Genomic DNA, 16,195 nt, shown 5'->3' on the forward strand with positions numbered 1-16,195 from the left:
CATTCCCTTCTCCAGTGGACCACATTCTGTCAGACCTCTCCACCATGACCCGCCTGTCTTGGGTGGCCCCATGGGCATGGTTTAGTTTCATTGAGTTAGGCAAGGCTGTGGTCTTAGTGTGATTAGATTGACTAGTTTTCTGTGATTATGGTTTCAGTGTGTCTGCCCTCTGATGCCCTCTTGCAATACCTACCATCTTACTTGGGTTTCCTTTACCTTGGACATGGAGTATCTCTTCACAGTGGCTCCAGTAAAGTGCAGCCACTGCTCCTTATCTTGGACGAGGGGTATCTCCTCACCGCTGCCCCTCCTGACCTTGAATGTGGAATAGCTCCTCTAGGCCCTCCTGTGCCCATGCAGCCACTGCTCCTTGGACGTGGGGCTGCTCCTCCCAGCCGCTGCCCCTGGCCTCGTGCATGGGGTAGCTCCTCTCAGCTGCTCCTGCACTGTCGCAGCCTGGCACTCTCGGCTGCCAGCCCTGACCTCGGACGCTGGGTAGCATCCCCTTGATAAGCAGGAACAGGGTCAAACACTGCCCCCTTAAACCCTTTCCCTTCGACATCAATCTATGACCACATGTATATTCTTTCCACAAACCAATTGAGCGTATAGTTTTATTCATTCACAAGAATTCTTCACAAATCTGAAATCATAAAGGATCTTTAAAAGAACTGAATTTAATACCACCACATCCATTATTCAGGATTATCTGAGAGTCTGAGTCTCTGAGGCAGACTTTTTATTTGGGGCATACAATGTGGCATGCAGAATCTTAGTTCCCTGACCAGGGATCAAAAACCTTGGCATCTACTATGGAGAACAGTGTGGAGATTCCTTAAAAAAACTGGAAATAGAATTGCCATATGACCCACCAATACCACTGCTGTATATATACACTGAGGAAGCCAGAATTGGAAGAGATACATGTACCCCCAATATTCATTACAGCACTGTTTATGATAGCTAGACATGGAAGCAACCTAGATGTCCATTGGCAGATGAATGGATAAGGAAGTTGTGGTATATATCCACAACAGAATATTACTCAGCTATAAAAAAGAATGTGTTTCAACTGGATGCTTGGGGCTAGTGCACTGGGACGACCCAGAGGGATGGTATGGGGAGGGAGGAGGGAGGAGGGTTCAGGATGGGGAACACATGTATACCTGTGGCGGATTCATTTTGATATTTGGCAAAACTAATACAATTATGTAAAGTTTAAAAATAAAATAAAATAAAAAAATGTAGAGAGAGAAAAAAAAAAAGAATGTGTTTGTGTCAGTTCTAATGAGGTGGATGAAACTGGGGCCTATTATACAGAATGAAGTAAGTCAGAAAGAGAAATACCAGTACAGTATATTAATGCATATATATGGAATTTAGAAAGACAGTAACATCAACCCTATATGCAAGACAGCAAAAGATATACAGATGTAAAGAAGAGACTTTTGGTCTATGTGGGAGAAGGAGAGGGCAGGATGATATGGGAGCATAGCATTGAAACATATATATTACCATATGTAAAACAGATGACCAGTGCAAGTTGATTCATGAAGCAGAGCACTCAAAGCTGGTGCTCTGGACAAGCCAGAGTGATGGGGTAGGGAGGAAGGTAGGAGGGGTAGGAGGGGGATTCTGGATGGGAGAACACATGTACACCCATGGCTGATTCATGTTGATGTTTGGCAAAACCACCACAATATTGTAAAGCAATTAGTCTCCAATTAAAATAAATAAGTTAAAATTCATTTCGATATTTGGCAAAACTAATACAATTTTGTAAAGTTTAAAAATAAAATAAAATTAAACAACAACAACAACAACACCAAAAAAAAAAAAACAAAACCCTGGCATCTGCACTGGGGACATGGAGTCTTAACCAGTAAACTGCCAGGGAAGCTCAAGGCAGACATTTAGTGGTAGAGTCCTTGGTATTCAGCCTCAGGAAAGCACCTGACAGTGGGTCCCACCTTTTGCTTCTTAGGCTAACTTCTTGCAGGGTTAGCTTAGATGCTAGAACTTCTGAGTGGGTAGAATTCCTTCTCCACCTTAATGCACTTGAAACATTTCTCACACAACTTCCCCATATCTCATTCATGGGGAAAAAAACACAAAAATAGAAACAAACTATCAAAGTTTTACCAAACGCTTGACTGAGACATATAAGCAGAAAAGAATGGGCTTGTAAGAAAAAACCAATAGACAGAATCTTTAGAAGTGGGTGAAAGGTGACAAAATGTAGAGTTGAGAAAAACCAAAGACAAGGAGGAAAAGCAGTGAACCTGCGGAAATCATAACCATCAGGATTCCAGACATACTAGCCTTCACTTGTCTCTTACACACTGGTCTTCATCCTGACCACACCTTAGCATCACCTGGGAGGGGACTGGTGTACTCTGACACCCAAGACCCAGCCTCCAGAAACTGGTTTAGGTTCAACTGATTAGGGTGGAGAAGGTTCTCCCTGTAGATTCTGGATGCGGAAACTAACCGCATGTAAGTATTTGCTAACCTCCACTCTCGCACTGTCATGGCATCTGAGCCTGGAATGGCTGCAGACCTAATCTGCAGGAATTACAAGGAATTACAATGATCACAAAGACTTTTTACCAGAGTTCCATTGCACATTTCATGCTTCCAGAAAAGTCCAGAGATTACAGTATTAAAATTGAAAATGTTCATTCTGCACAGTTGGAAAAATAAAATGTTCAGAAAAAAACTATATTTAAGAAACATTAATAAAAAGATGAGTCAAAATTAGCCTGGAAAGTTATCTATAAAAGGAGAAGAAGAATTAGAATAGAGCTAACAATGATATCAGACTTCTTTAAGTAACCTTTTCTTGATTTTGGAATCATGAAAACATTATACAGAATTATAATTATAAAATAACTAAATTTTTAAAAAGCAATTCCTAAAATTTTAGAGTAAAATTACATAAAAGTACCTAAATATATACACCCATCCTGTTGGTTTGCAGAGCCATACAAAAAAGAACTATCAAAAGTGATTTGAAACAAAATAATTTAAAAACACATTCTCTGCGTGATACACCCAAATGAACACAGTATGAACTCCAAAAGAAAATAAAAAATATTAGATTGCTCTCAGAAGTCACTTTATAAGGTACAACAAATGAATAATTATGTTGATATCATTGAGAATTGGGCTTAGACATTGGACAAAGAGAATAGATGATGGGGGAAAAGAGACATGCAAGAACAATAACAACAAACTGGAAAATTCTGAAAGAGACGGGAATACCAGACCACCTGACCTGCCTCTTGAGAAACCCATACACAGGTCAGGAAGCAACAGTTATAACTGGACATGGAACAACAGACTGTTTCCAAATTGGAAAAGGAGTACGTCAAGGCTGTATATTGTCATCCTGCTTATTTAACTTATATGCAGAGTACATCATGAGAAATGCTGGGCTGGAAGAAACACAAGCTGGAATCAAGATTGCCGGGAGAAATATCAATAACCTCAGATACGCAGATGACATCACCCTTATGGCAGAAAGTGAAGAACAACTAAAGAGCCTCTTGATGAAAGTTAAAGAGGAGAGTGAAAAAGTTGGCTTAAAGCTCAACATTCAGAAGACTAAGATCATGGCATCCGGTCCCCTCACTTCATGGGAAATAGATGGGGAAACAGTGGAAACAGTGTCAGACTTTATTTTTTGGGGGCTCCAAAATCACTGCAGATGGTGACTGCAGCCATGAAATTAAAAGATGCTTATTTGGAAGGAAGGTTATGTCCAACCTAGAAGGCATATTAAAAAGCAGAGACATTACTTTGTCAACAAAGGTCCATCTAGTCAAGGCTATGGTTTTTCCAGTAGTCATGTATGGATGTGAGAGTTGGACTGTGAAGAAAGCTGAGTGCCGAATAATTGATGCTTTTGAACTGTGGTGTTGGAGAAGACTCTTGAGAGTCCCTTGGACTGCAAGGAGATCCAACCAGTCCATTCTAAAGGAGATCAGTCCTAGGTGTTCTTTGGAAGGACTGATGCTGAAGCTGAATCTCCCATACTTTGGCCACCTCATGCGAAGAGTTGACTCACTGGAAAAGACTGATGCTGGGATAGATTATGGGCAGGAGGAGAAGGGGACGACAGAGGATGAGATGGCTGGATGGCATCACCAACTTGATGGACATGAGTTTGGGTGAACTCTGGGAGTTGGTGATAGACAGGGAGGCCTCACATGCTGCAGTTCATGGGGTTGCAAAAAGTCGGACACAACTGAGTGACTGAATTGAACTGAAGTTTTTATGGTGACAGTTGGTAACTAAAAGTACTATGTACTACATCAAATATTAAATCACTAATGATGTATACCAGAAACTAATAAAACTTTGTAAGCCAATCATACTTCAATTAAAAAAATTCTTTTAATTTTGCAATAAAATCTTACATATACTTAGAAAAAGAAAAGAAAATGGATTGAAAAGCATCACCCTCATTTGCAACTCAAGGTCATCACGGTGGCTATTACTGACACCTAAGGGCTAACACGATGCTCTCAGGAACTAGCAGGGCGCGCAGCAGGTCTGCTCTGCAGGTCCCCGTCCACTTGGCTCAAGGCCCCCTCCTCCTCTCCCTTGCTGTGTGGTCCTTAGTAGTTGCTCTCAGCCCACAGTATCTTTGCCACCAGCAGCCACTCTTCAGCCTCCTGGGTTGAGCAAAGTAAGGGACACATGGAAGAAAGGATTGGAAATAAATGCAAAGACCACTCAGCTCCTGGGGAAAAAGCTGTGAGTTGAGGCATAAAGCCCACTGTGGGAAACAGAGGATTCTGTTTACTTCCTGCCCATCAGCTGAGCTCCAAAGTGAAGATTTACACAAACATGTGCTTCCCAACCTCCACCTGGACCAGAGACCATCAGTAAAGTGGCCTCAGACAAAGGACAAGTGACCAGACAAGACCAAGCCACTTTTTGGGTCCTGGGAAGAGGACATAACTCCCAGCCACTCCTCCCTTCTCAGAGGAAGGGACTGGGTTAACCCACTCTGGCTCTCTGAGGTCACCCCACTTACACACCAGCAGGTAGAGACCTCACCTCTCAGAGAGAAGTGCTAATGACTTGGGGAGGTGGTCTCTGTGACTCAGGCCCAGGCAGAGGCTTCAGGCTCCTCCTCTCCATCCTGAGGGACCCAGGCAGGCAGAGACCTGTCCTCTCCACCCTCAGTACCCGTGGAGGTGCACACAGGGGCCAGGAGTGCTGGGAGCTCTCTGGCTGTTTTGTTCTAATTAGGGGTGACCGGCAAGTGCTCCACAGCCTGGTACTTGTTTCTCTGAGGAGTAGAGATACTCCTCACTTCTCATAGGACAGAGGTTTTTGAATCTCAAAATCCTGAAACCTAAAAGCCTCACCCTACTGGCGTCATCCTGTTTTTTCCCACTGGTGCCGCCGGGAGTACCTGGGAGGCCCTGCTCGTGCTGTGGGTGGAAGGAATACACTGCTTGGGACCATGGATGATCCACGGGGCATGCTGTGCACCCAAGGAATTGAAAGAGGGCTGGAGGTCACCAAGGAAACACGTTTGTGTTTTACAGACTTCTGGGTTGAGTTTACATTTTCCACTGTCTAAAATACAAAGACCAACAAGCAGCACAGATAGATCACAACATGGGAAGTTGCTTCATAAAATCAGTTATTTAAATAAGTAGTACTGCTACTAGTACTAGCAGTACTACCACACAGATGAGCCCCTACATTCAAGGTCCTCTACTCCCCACTTCTCCACCATGACCACCCAAAACCAGTCTCCTAAAAGAGAGGCTGGAGCTCTATCACTTGCACCTTATGCAGCCCCTAGGGACCTTTATGGACCCTCAGGTGGCTCAGATGGTAAACAGTCTGCCTCTAATTCAGGAAACCCGGGTTTGATACCCGGGTCAAGAAGATCCCCTGGAGAAGCAACCCACTCCAGTATTATTGCCTGGAGAATTCCATGGGCAGAGGAGCCTGGCAGGCTACAGTCCATGGGGTAGTAAAGAGTCGGACACGACTGAGCAACTAACACTTTCACTTTCAGTAGGATGTATTCCAGGGGCTGGAACCAGTGTTGAAACCAACACTCCCAGCACCACAGCAGGGCAGATTTGCTCTCAGGAAGAACTCCAGATCCTGCAGCCTCTCCCTCTATGTCTGCTTCTCCCATGAGCTGCCGTAGCCAAGAACCAAAGCTCATATTAGGATGGAATCCATCCAAGGCTTAGTGATCCCACCCAAGGAGCCAACAGCCCAGGACAGCAAGAAAAACCAGCAGCTCAGTTCAAACCCAGCCACATGGGCTATGCTTTGAGACCCACTTGACTTTAAGCTTCTTTAGCATCCAGTACCAAAGAGAAACTAGAGAACCAGGGACAGCAGAGAAAGACCTGCTCCAGGATATGATCAGACATTAAACCTGGAGACCACTCATCCAACCAGGCACCTGGCATGAGCCACAGGCAGACACCAAGGCCCCAGGGTTTCCTGATAAACAGAATTCATGAGAGCGCTGCTGTGTGAGGTCAGGAAATCCTGTACAAACAGGCCACACCAGCATGCCAACTGTGTATTTCAAACAGACTTACTGTGACTATGTGGAAATTCCATGACTGGGACAGCTGCACACAGGACAAAGAAGGGCTGGGGCAGCCTGACGGGCTCCTGCTCCCTCTCCCACCCCCTGCCCTTCACAAGGCACTGCAGTAGCTAGATGGTCATTGCCCTCTCTAAGGTGGCATCCTGCCCCACATACCTGTCCTACCCTCTGGCACAATGCCCAATCCACTTCTATCATCAATGAGAACTCCATCCCCCAGGACCATCCAGTAACCTGGGAGCTGACAGATTCTCTCTCTCCAGTTGTGTGGGGTGGACTTCACCTGCCCAGCTGCCCACTGCTTGCAGTGCCCTTCAGCACAGTACAGCCTTTAAACAAGAGCCATGCCACCCGCCTGTAAACCACCTGGCCCACCCACCTCACCCCCAACACGATGGACTGAGGACAGCTCACCACCTTCTCCACCTAAAACACCCCTTTTACAGCAGCTGCATCTTCCATCCCTCCTGCCCTCACACACTCACACGCCGCCCGTGCCCCTAAGGCAGCGCTAAGGGACCATGGAGAGCACGAGCCACCCAGGGGGGCCTGCAGCAGACCCCCAGCAGGCTCAGCCAGAACAGGGGGCTGACGGCACTGTGTCCCCAGGTGGACTGTCCTCTGGGGGATCTTGACCCAGGATCTTCAGGGTCATGGAGGTTACTGAGTTCACAGCTTTCTGTCTTTAGTTTTCCCTGCACATCCTCTCCTCCACCCTCTGCCAATGCCAGGCTACCAAGATCCCCCTTCAACCAGCAAACCACCCCCACAGCCAGGACGGAAACCAGCATGGAGGGTGCACAGAATTCATGGTGAAGTTGAAGCTCCTCCCACGTAGGGGTCTGGCCTGGATGACCTGGCCTATGGGGAGGGGGCACCCTAGGGAAGGGTGTGCCAGGGACATCCCAGAGAAGAGCTCTTGGGTGCTCTGGCAGCTCCAGCCCAGATGCAAGGCCCCAGGTTCTGTTCCACAGGAACAGGATGATCCTTTCTTAGAAAGCATTTATCAGATGTGACCTGGAAAAGTCAACAATTACTTGCTGAGCACCTGTAAAATGTCTTACATTATTCTGGACTGGACTCCAAGTTTGAGTGAGTAATAGTTGCTCAGTCGTGTCCAACTCTTTGCGATCCCCTGAACTGGAGCATGCCAGGATCCTCTGTTCATGGAATTCTTCAGGAAAAAATACTGGAGTGGATTGCCATTTCCTTCTCCAGGGTATCTTCCTGACCCAGGGACTGAACATGGATCTCCTGCATTGCAGGCAGATTCTTCTGAGCACCAGGGAAGCCTACTATTAAGAGACATTTCTAAGTATAAGGGCAGGTCAATTTAAAAAGTATCAGAAGATATGTGTTTGACTTTATCTTACAATCTACAGGCAATACATTAGAATATGTAATGAATCCATACACCTTTCCCAAAGGAATACCCGAGACAGAAGCAGCAATAAAGTTATAAATGACAGTCATCAATCAGATGAAATAATTATGATGAAGCTTGTCTCTCTCAAAGAGATGGGGACTGGGCAAGTGGTCAGGAAAGAAATATAATGTGCTTTTAACTTTGTATGAAAAATAATGTTCAGTTCCATGTTGCTGAACATAGTTCTGTTGTTGCCACATAAATCCTCTACTTCAAATTACTGTCCGAATGCTTTATTAAAACTCTGCTTCTGGCCTTTGTTTTGGAATCTGTTACATTTGTTGCCATCTTCTCATCTCTGACCTCTGAAGTTTACTTCCTCCAAATCATAGGACACATATTCCCTGAGGTTGTAAGATATTCTTTTGGTCCAGGATCACTCAGCATTTATACTGAGCACCAAGAACATCCTAACATGGTATAAAATATCTTTCCTTTCCGGTGCTATCTTTCCATTACACTATGTTTTGATCATTAATCCCCAGAGGTCAAGTCTTTTAAGCACCTGTCTGTTCTAAAGAGAAATGCAACCGCTGATCTACATCATGATTCCTAGATGAGATTTACCCTTAGACCTTAAACCACTGTCCTCGCCCCGCCTCAGTCCATCCATCTCAGGACTGACCCACGTACACTGAAACGCAAAGCACTGTATGGAAAAGCTTTTACCTCAAGAAATGTTAACATTCCCCAAACTAAGTAGGATTTCCCGTAGCACTTTACGATCGCTTTCATTAAAGAAGGCTCCCGCACATCTTTCTGGGCTCTCAACACTTCTTGATCCCAGTACCTGCGAAGAGAGACAAAGCACAGTGAGGAACAGCCCTGCCGCAGGAAAACAGGGGAGGGACAGAGCAGAGGACAAGCCTTCACTTCAGGGCGCTCCGTGGCTGCCCATAGATGCTGGCTAACTGCTCGCAGGGTCCCGAAAGATGAGCAGTGCAGACACTGAAGCACCAGGAAAAGCACCAGACCAGGTCTTCAGAGAAAAGTCCCAGATTCTAGAAACAAGTTCCTGCTAAGCTTTGCTGAACTCACAGGTCATGAGCAGTTCATAAGGGCAGACACTGTTCTCCAGGGACCCCACCTCTTGGGACAGAGCTAGGTCTCCAGGGCCATGGCTGTGGGCTCCCTCCACGTCCACTCACACAGGGAATACAGGCTCCCCCAACCTCCAAAGTGGGCTAAGCCTGGGGTCAGTGTGAAGGGGTGAGGGTTCAGTGTCAAGGAAGGAGGCTCAGAAGAGCCCAGAGGAAGGCAAAACTCTGGCCACACCTTTAGCCACACGTGGAAATTCTCACTCTCCCTCCCCTTCTCCCTCCTGCCTGGGCTCACCCTTGCAGCTCTTCTCCGAGGTGCTGGGAGCGATCTTCTGGAAGCGCTGAGTACATGTCATTTGCTTCTAATTTCCGTTTGTGACCAATTTTAAACAAGGGGTTTAGCCACCTGTTAAAAATTAAAAGGAAAGTGACATATATCCAAATTACACATCTTTGTCTAATTATTATCCTACATTCATGGATATTGTTTTTTTAAAAACTACATTTTAAATATACAAACAGGTAGGGAGAAAATTAGACATATGCTTACAAACATATAAACACACATATTAGGGTGTCGGTAAGTCACTCTGGTGGAGAAGGCAATGGCACCCCACTCCAGTACTCTTGCCTGGAAAATCCCATGGACGGAGGAGCCTGGAAGGCTGCAGTCCATGGGATCGCTGAGGGTCGGACACGACTGAGCGACTTCACTTTAACTTTTCACTTTCATGCATTGGAGAAGGAAATGGCAACCCACTCCAGTGATCTTGCCTGGAGAATCCCAGGGATGGGGGAGCCTGGTGGGCTGCCGTCTATGGTGTCGCACAGAGTCAGACACGACTGAAGTGACTTAGCAGCAAGTCACTCTGGCTTACACACAATATAACTTAACTAAAATACCCTGTTTGTGTTCTACTGAACATACATTGTACACCTACTTTAATTATTAAGAAAAATACATTTAGAAATCAAAATACAGTTCCCTTGGTTCGGGAGCACAGAATAGAGCTGAATGGCCATTGTGGATAAGGCTGTAGATGTGTTCCTGTATTACCAAGCACTTAAATTTTCTGAACTGTATTAGACTCAAGGATTTTGCTGTTGTTGTTTAGTGGCTAAGTCGTGTCTGACTGGTTTTGTGACCCCATGGATTGCGGCCCTCCAGGCTCCTCTGTTCATGAGATTTCCCAGGCAAGGATACTGGAGTGGGTTGCCATTTCCTCCTCCAGAGGATCTTCTTGGCTCAGGGATCGAACCTGTGTCTCCTGCAATGGCAGGTGGATTCTTTACCACTGAGCCACCAGGGAAGCCCACCAGACTCAAGAATGCCTCCAGTCATATTCACATAAGATGCGACCTTGTGGTCTCAAGACCTCCTTGAAAGTGAAAGTGAAGTCGCTCAGTCGTGTCCAACTCTTTGCGACCCCGTGGATTGTAGCCTCTGTCCATGTGATTGTCCAGGCAAGAATACTGGAGTGGGTTGCCATTTCCTTCTCCAGGGAATCTTTCCAACTCAGGGATCAAACCCAGGTCTCCCGCATTGTAGGCAGATGCTTTAACCTCTGAGCCACCAGGGAAGCACAACCCAAGACCTCCTTAGTTCAACTAATAACACAAACGAAATTTTGCAGGGGATCACGTTACAATACAACACACTGAGTCCAACAGGCTCTGGACTCTGACCTCCTTACAGCCCTGTCAGACTCCCCTCACAAGAGCCTCTTTCTGACCCTGACCTTCTGAAGATGTCCTAAAGATAAGTAACATCTTTCCAACTAAACTTCATATGTTGATTTTTCTTATCGTCCTCCCTATAATTAAAGCAGAAATTGCTAGACAGTGTAAGACTTCTTTTAATTTCAATTTTTAATCCCTTTTTTAATTTCAATTTTTCTCTTCTCAAGTAGGCATCTCACTCTTTGTTCCAATTTCCAGTCATTCAGAGGAATGCCTCCCTGGTCTGGAAGGTCATAAAGCATTCAGACCCAGGACAAGACAATCACTAACTGCTGTCCAGTTTATCAAGGGGAAAAAAAAATAAAAGCCCTAACTCCAAGAAGACCACTAGCTCTTAAAACATACATTTGGTCCCTAAATAATGGTCTGGGGTCTTGAGAAAGGGTCGAGGGATGGCGTTGCAATGTCTAGAGAAACTGAGAAACTGGGGGATCCAAGAAAGCCATAAAATTGACAAACTGGACATTGTGACGTTTAAATTAATTGGTCAAAAATTGTGTATATTAAAGTCATGAGTCAACCAAAAACATACAGGTCAATACTAAAAGATATAAAACTGCTATAATCCTTGCCTTTTGGGGGCTCTTCACCCCCTCTCAGTGTCTATGCTGAGGACTTTGTATCTCTGTCTTCTAAAATAAACTTTGCCTGTGTGTTTCCGAGTTCCCGGAATTCATTCCTTGGCTCTGTGAATAGAACTCAGGTTTCACGTTTCATTATCACTTCCTGGCAGATTAATTTCTTTTCAAATGTAACACAAGACTTTCATAAGGGCTGAAATTTTACTGACTGTGGGGTCTGCCCGGAGAAGGCAATGGCACCCCACTCTAGTACTCTTGCCTGGAGAATCCCATGGACAGAGGAGCCTGGTAGGCTGCAGTCCATGGGGTCGCTAGGAGTTGGACACGACTGAGCGACTTCACTTTCACTTTTCACTTTCATGCATTGGAGAAGGAAATGGCAACCCACTCCAGTGTTCTTGCCTGGAGAATCCCAGGGACAGGGGAGCCTGGTGGGCTGCTGTCTATGGGGTCGCACAGAGTCGGACACGACTGAAGCGACTTAGCAGCAGCAGCAGAAGTGGGGTCTGCCACCTTCAGCCTCGATCAGGGAATAAATATACCCCCTATACTTCCAGGAAACTCCACTAACAGCTAACAACATCACCAACCTACAGTTCAGTTCCTTTATGCCCAGGCTTCTGCCCAGGGATATCAAGGTTACACCCATTGCCACCCCACCCCAGCAAAGGTGTATGTGTTAGTCAAATCACTGTTTTCTTGGGGCCCAACCAATCTTTCTGACGAGCCCTCCACCTCCAGGCATGGCTGACTCTAGATACAGACCATGCCCAAGGGCTCTGGGAACAGGATCATACCAGACCTGGAGGGGTCTGGTCTATGGAGGCAGTATCCTGGATGGAAGGGCACCACCGTTAGTCTAAACATGACTCAAGAAAACCCAAAGACAGTGTGCCCCTGAGGGGCCCCGAGGCCCCTGGGGCAAGGACCACCCACGTTGGGCCATCAACTGTCTCCAAGAGAACTCTACTAGTGGATACTGGGCTATATAAGGTGCACACCCGATCCAGGTCACATTCAGATTTTAATTACACTCACCCCACCTCCCATCTAAATGGAGCCATTCATCTAGTCAGGAGGGAGCTGGACTGGACTGGTAATGGAAGGAGTTGTCGCCCTTGTAGCATCCTTGGTGAGCCTAGCACGAGAAGCAATTTATAAAGCCAAAATTATTTAAAAAAAAAAAAAAAAGCACCTGAACATTGGCCTGGGCAACTAAAGAACCCAGCTCTAACTTTAGAAAGATGACATCTTCTCTGGGCTTCTGGTCCGCATGACACTTGACCACTGCATAGCTCCTATTTACTTGCTGGCTGATCAAGGAGGAGTTTGTGCCCTTGCAACTATTTCCTGTTGTTTCTACGTTAACATGAGTGGTCAAATAGATGCAACCTGACTGTTAGAGAAGGCTGCTTGCAGACAGAGAAGGACAAATACCATATGATATCACTTATATGTGGAATGTAAGTAAAGGCTATAAATGAACTCTTTAAAAAATAGACTTAGAGTCACAGATGTAGGAAAAAAAAAAAAAACCTGTGGTTACCAGGGGGTGAGAGGAGGGATAAATTGGGACACTGGGATTGACATATACACACTATAACATATAAAACATATAGCTAAGTAGGACCTACTTGTACAGCACAGAGAACTCTATTCTATACTCTGTAATGACCTACATAGGAAAATAATATAAAAAAGAGTGTGTATATGTATGTGTACATGTATAAGAGATTCACTTTACTGTACAGCAGAAAGTAACACAACATTGGAAGTCTACTGTACTCCAATAAAAATTCAATGAAGAGAAAGTCACTTGTTCAAATACTCAGAACAAAAAGGGCCCTGACTGAACAAACTTGAGACATTATCAAAAGGGCAATCTCAGCTTCCTGGGTTTCTGCCATTCTTAGGACCCCTTACAATTATTTTCCTTCTCCTGCTCTTTGGTCTATGTACCCCCAACTGCATCATTAGTTTTATCTGGTCTTTACCCAGGTGTGAGAAGGGATTTCAGGCAGGTGACAATCATACTTATTTTAGCTATCCACTCTAGTATTCTTGCCTGGAGAATCCCATGGAGAGAAGAGCCTGGTAGGCTACAGTCCATGGGGTCACAAAGAGTTGGACACAACTGAGTGACTAACTCTTTCACTTGCACTTCCTGCTTTTGTCTGAGTCTCCAGCTCAAAGGAGGAAGTTACAGAGAAAAATAAAAACTGGTTAGAACTGCTGCTGCTGCTAAGTCACTTCAGTCGTGTCCGACTCTGTGGGACCCCATAGATGGCAGCCCACCAGGCTCCCCCATCCCTGGGATTCTCCAGGCAAGAACACTGGAGTGGGTTGCCATTTCCTTCTCCAATGCATGAAAGTGAAAAGTGAAAGTGAAGTCGCTCAGTCATGTCCGACTCTTAGCGACCCCATGGACTGCAGCCTACCAGGCTCCTCCACCCATGGAATTCTCCAGGCAAGAGTACTGGAGTGGGTTGCCATTGCCTTCTCTGGTTAGAACTAGCTAGGCCCAAAATTGGAGAAGGAAATGGCAACCCACTGCAATACTCTTGCCTGGGGAATTCCACAGACAGTGGATCTGTGGGCTACATTCCATGGGATCGCAAAGAGTTGGCCACAACTGTGTGACTAACTTTCACTTTCCGGCCCAAAATGGGGAAAAACCTAACCTCCCCTAGACCCTGAGTCTCATTTGTGTATTCACTGTAATGTATTAGTATGCTAAATGGCATACTCACCTGTGCCGTGACAGCTCACAATGGTCATGACAACAACCCACACAAGGACTAAAAATGAGTGTTGCCTCATTTTGGACCTCATTCAGGTTCAAATCACACCCTTGTTCTCAGATAAGTCATGAATATTCCTCCCTCTCTTGATTCAATTTCCTTGCTTTTACCTTGACCCAAATTGTGTTGAGAAGTTGATTTTTAAACTAAGCTCTCGCTTCTTCATTCTTTGATCATTGAATAAAATTTGTGCTGTTCCAGTCGCACCATCAATTTAGTTATTTGCTGTGGGAATCTGAGTGGAAAAACAACCTCTTCAGCCAAGATAAGGAATCTTAGCCTGGGCTCAGAGCCCAGCACAAGGCGGGAGAGCAATTTGGTGACATCAGTTACATATACAAGGAACACCGTCTTCAGAGCCAGACTGCTTGACTTGGGATCCTGCTCCATTACTTACTGGCTGTGTGGCGGTAAGCGACTTACTCAACCTCTCTGCTTCAGTGCCTTCAGGTATAAAATAAGAGGTAATAGTGCCTTTCCCTCCAGCAGGAAAACTGGAAATAGGTGCCTACTCAAATCAATGAAAAGTCCTCACCTTCCCATTTCCAGGCACACACATTTTGAAAACTCACAAACAGAAGGTGTTTGGAAAGTTCCTTGCCCTGCCTGAAGTTAAGAATTTTTTCCTCCTTTATTATTATTTACAGTAACCACACCCATTTTCCTTCTTCTAGGCCCCTCTTTCCTTAAGGGCCACCAAATGGCCAGGAGATGAAGCTACACACACTAAGTACACCACCATCAAAACAAGCATAGGAGCTCCCAATCCCCGGAGGTCCCCCGGGCTGTTCCATAAAAGAAGGAAATACTAGAAATTTGGGAAATATAAATGGGTTAGGGTCCAGAAATAAAACAACTAGTAATCATCCAAGTGTGATTAAAGCCCAAAGGTTCAGGACCACATAGTTAGTGGCCCCAGCTACCACATGGAACACTTCAGTTAAGAGCTGCAACTCTCTGAGCTGTTTTTCATCTGTGTGTTTCCTCTGGGCTCAGGGACCCTTCAGTGGTTTCAGAACCAAATGATTCCTGGGCACGACCACCTGTATCAAGACCATGCACTGCTTCTCTGAAGGCTAGAGACTGGGAAAGACCTCACAGGCTTCAGGGACCCTATCCCCAGAGTGATCCCCAAAGGTGGAAGTGGAGATATCCACACTAAGGAAAGGGGCTGATCAAATAAATCCTCCAGTCCTGACTGTGTGTCCCAGGCAAAAGCAAAATGTGTTCAAGAATAGTGTTCCCAATCATTAAATAAAAAACCTTTCATTTTTTTTACCCACATGAAATTTGCCACAACTAGAAACCAGGATATATAGTGAGAGCCACACAAGGAAAAAGGGAGAGGGAAAGAAATACATGATCATAGACATGGGGGCAGAGGGAAGCCAGTGGAGCTGGAACATACTGTTGGACAGGGCAGGTGGGAAAGGCGGCGACATTACTGAAAGATGGCAAAGAAGGTGGAGCACTGAAGAACTGATGCCTTCGAACTGTGGTGCTGGAGAAGACTTCTGAGAGTCCCTTGGACAGCAAGGAGATCAAACCAGTCAATCTGAAAGGAAATCAACCCTGAATATTCTTTGGAAGGACTGATGCTGAAGCTGAAACTCCAGTATTTTGGTCATCTGATGCAAACACATGACTCACTGGAAAAGGGCCTGATGCTGGGAAAGATTAAGGGCAAGAGAAGAGGGTGTCAGGGAGTGAGATATATAGATGACATCACAGATGCAATGGACATGAACTTGGGCAAACTCCGGAGATGGTGAGGGACAGAGACCAGCTGTGCTGCCATCACGGGGTTGCAGAGAGTTGGACAGGACTGAACGACTGAACAACAACGGTCCAAGGCACTAATTAGATAAAGGAAGCTGTTCATAAGCTGCTTGCTTGGGGCTGGGGACGGGGTAGGGGGTGGAGGTATGCCGCTTCAGTTCAGAACTGCGAATTCCTGAGCAGTTCAGGGGAAGCCTGTAAGAGTGGAGGCGGGGTGTTCAGTGCGT

General features: G+C 45.6%; 1 protein-coding gene across 1 annotated transcript in view; it reads right to left on the reverse strand.

Moving 5' to 3' along the window:
- The window catches only part of LOC113888446 (multidrug resistance-associated protein 4-like), a 392,537-nt gene that overhangs the window by 374,585 nt on the left and 1,757 nt on the right, over positions 1-16,195 (reverse strand). Inside the window, 2 exon segments of the mRNA XM_027535574.1 lie at positions 8,697-8,817; positions 9,363-9,473. Of these exon segments, the coding sequence (XP_027391375.1) occupies positions 8,697-8,817; positions 9,363-9,473 (232 nt within the window).

The sequence above is a fragment of the Bos indicus x Bos taurus genome, unplaced genomic scaffold (assembly GCF_003369695.1).
Source record: "Bos indicus x Bos taurus breed Angus x Brahman F1 hybrid unplaced genomic scaffold, Bos_hybrid_MaternalHap_v2.0 SuperScaffold_100136, whole genome shotgun sequence".
NCBI classification, from domain to species: Eukaryota; Metazoa; Chordata; class Mammalia; order Artiodactyla; family Bovidae; genus Bos; species Bos indicus x Bos taurus.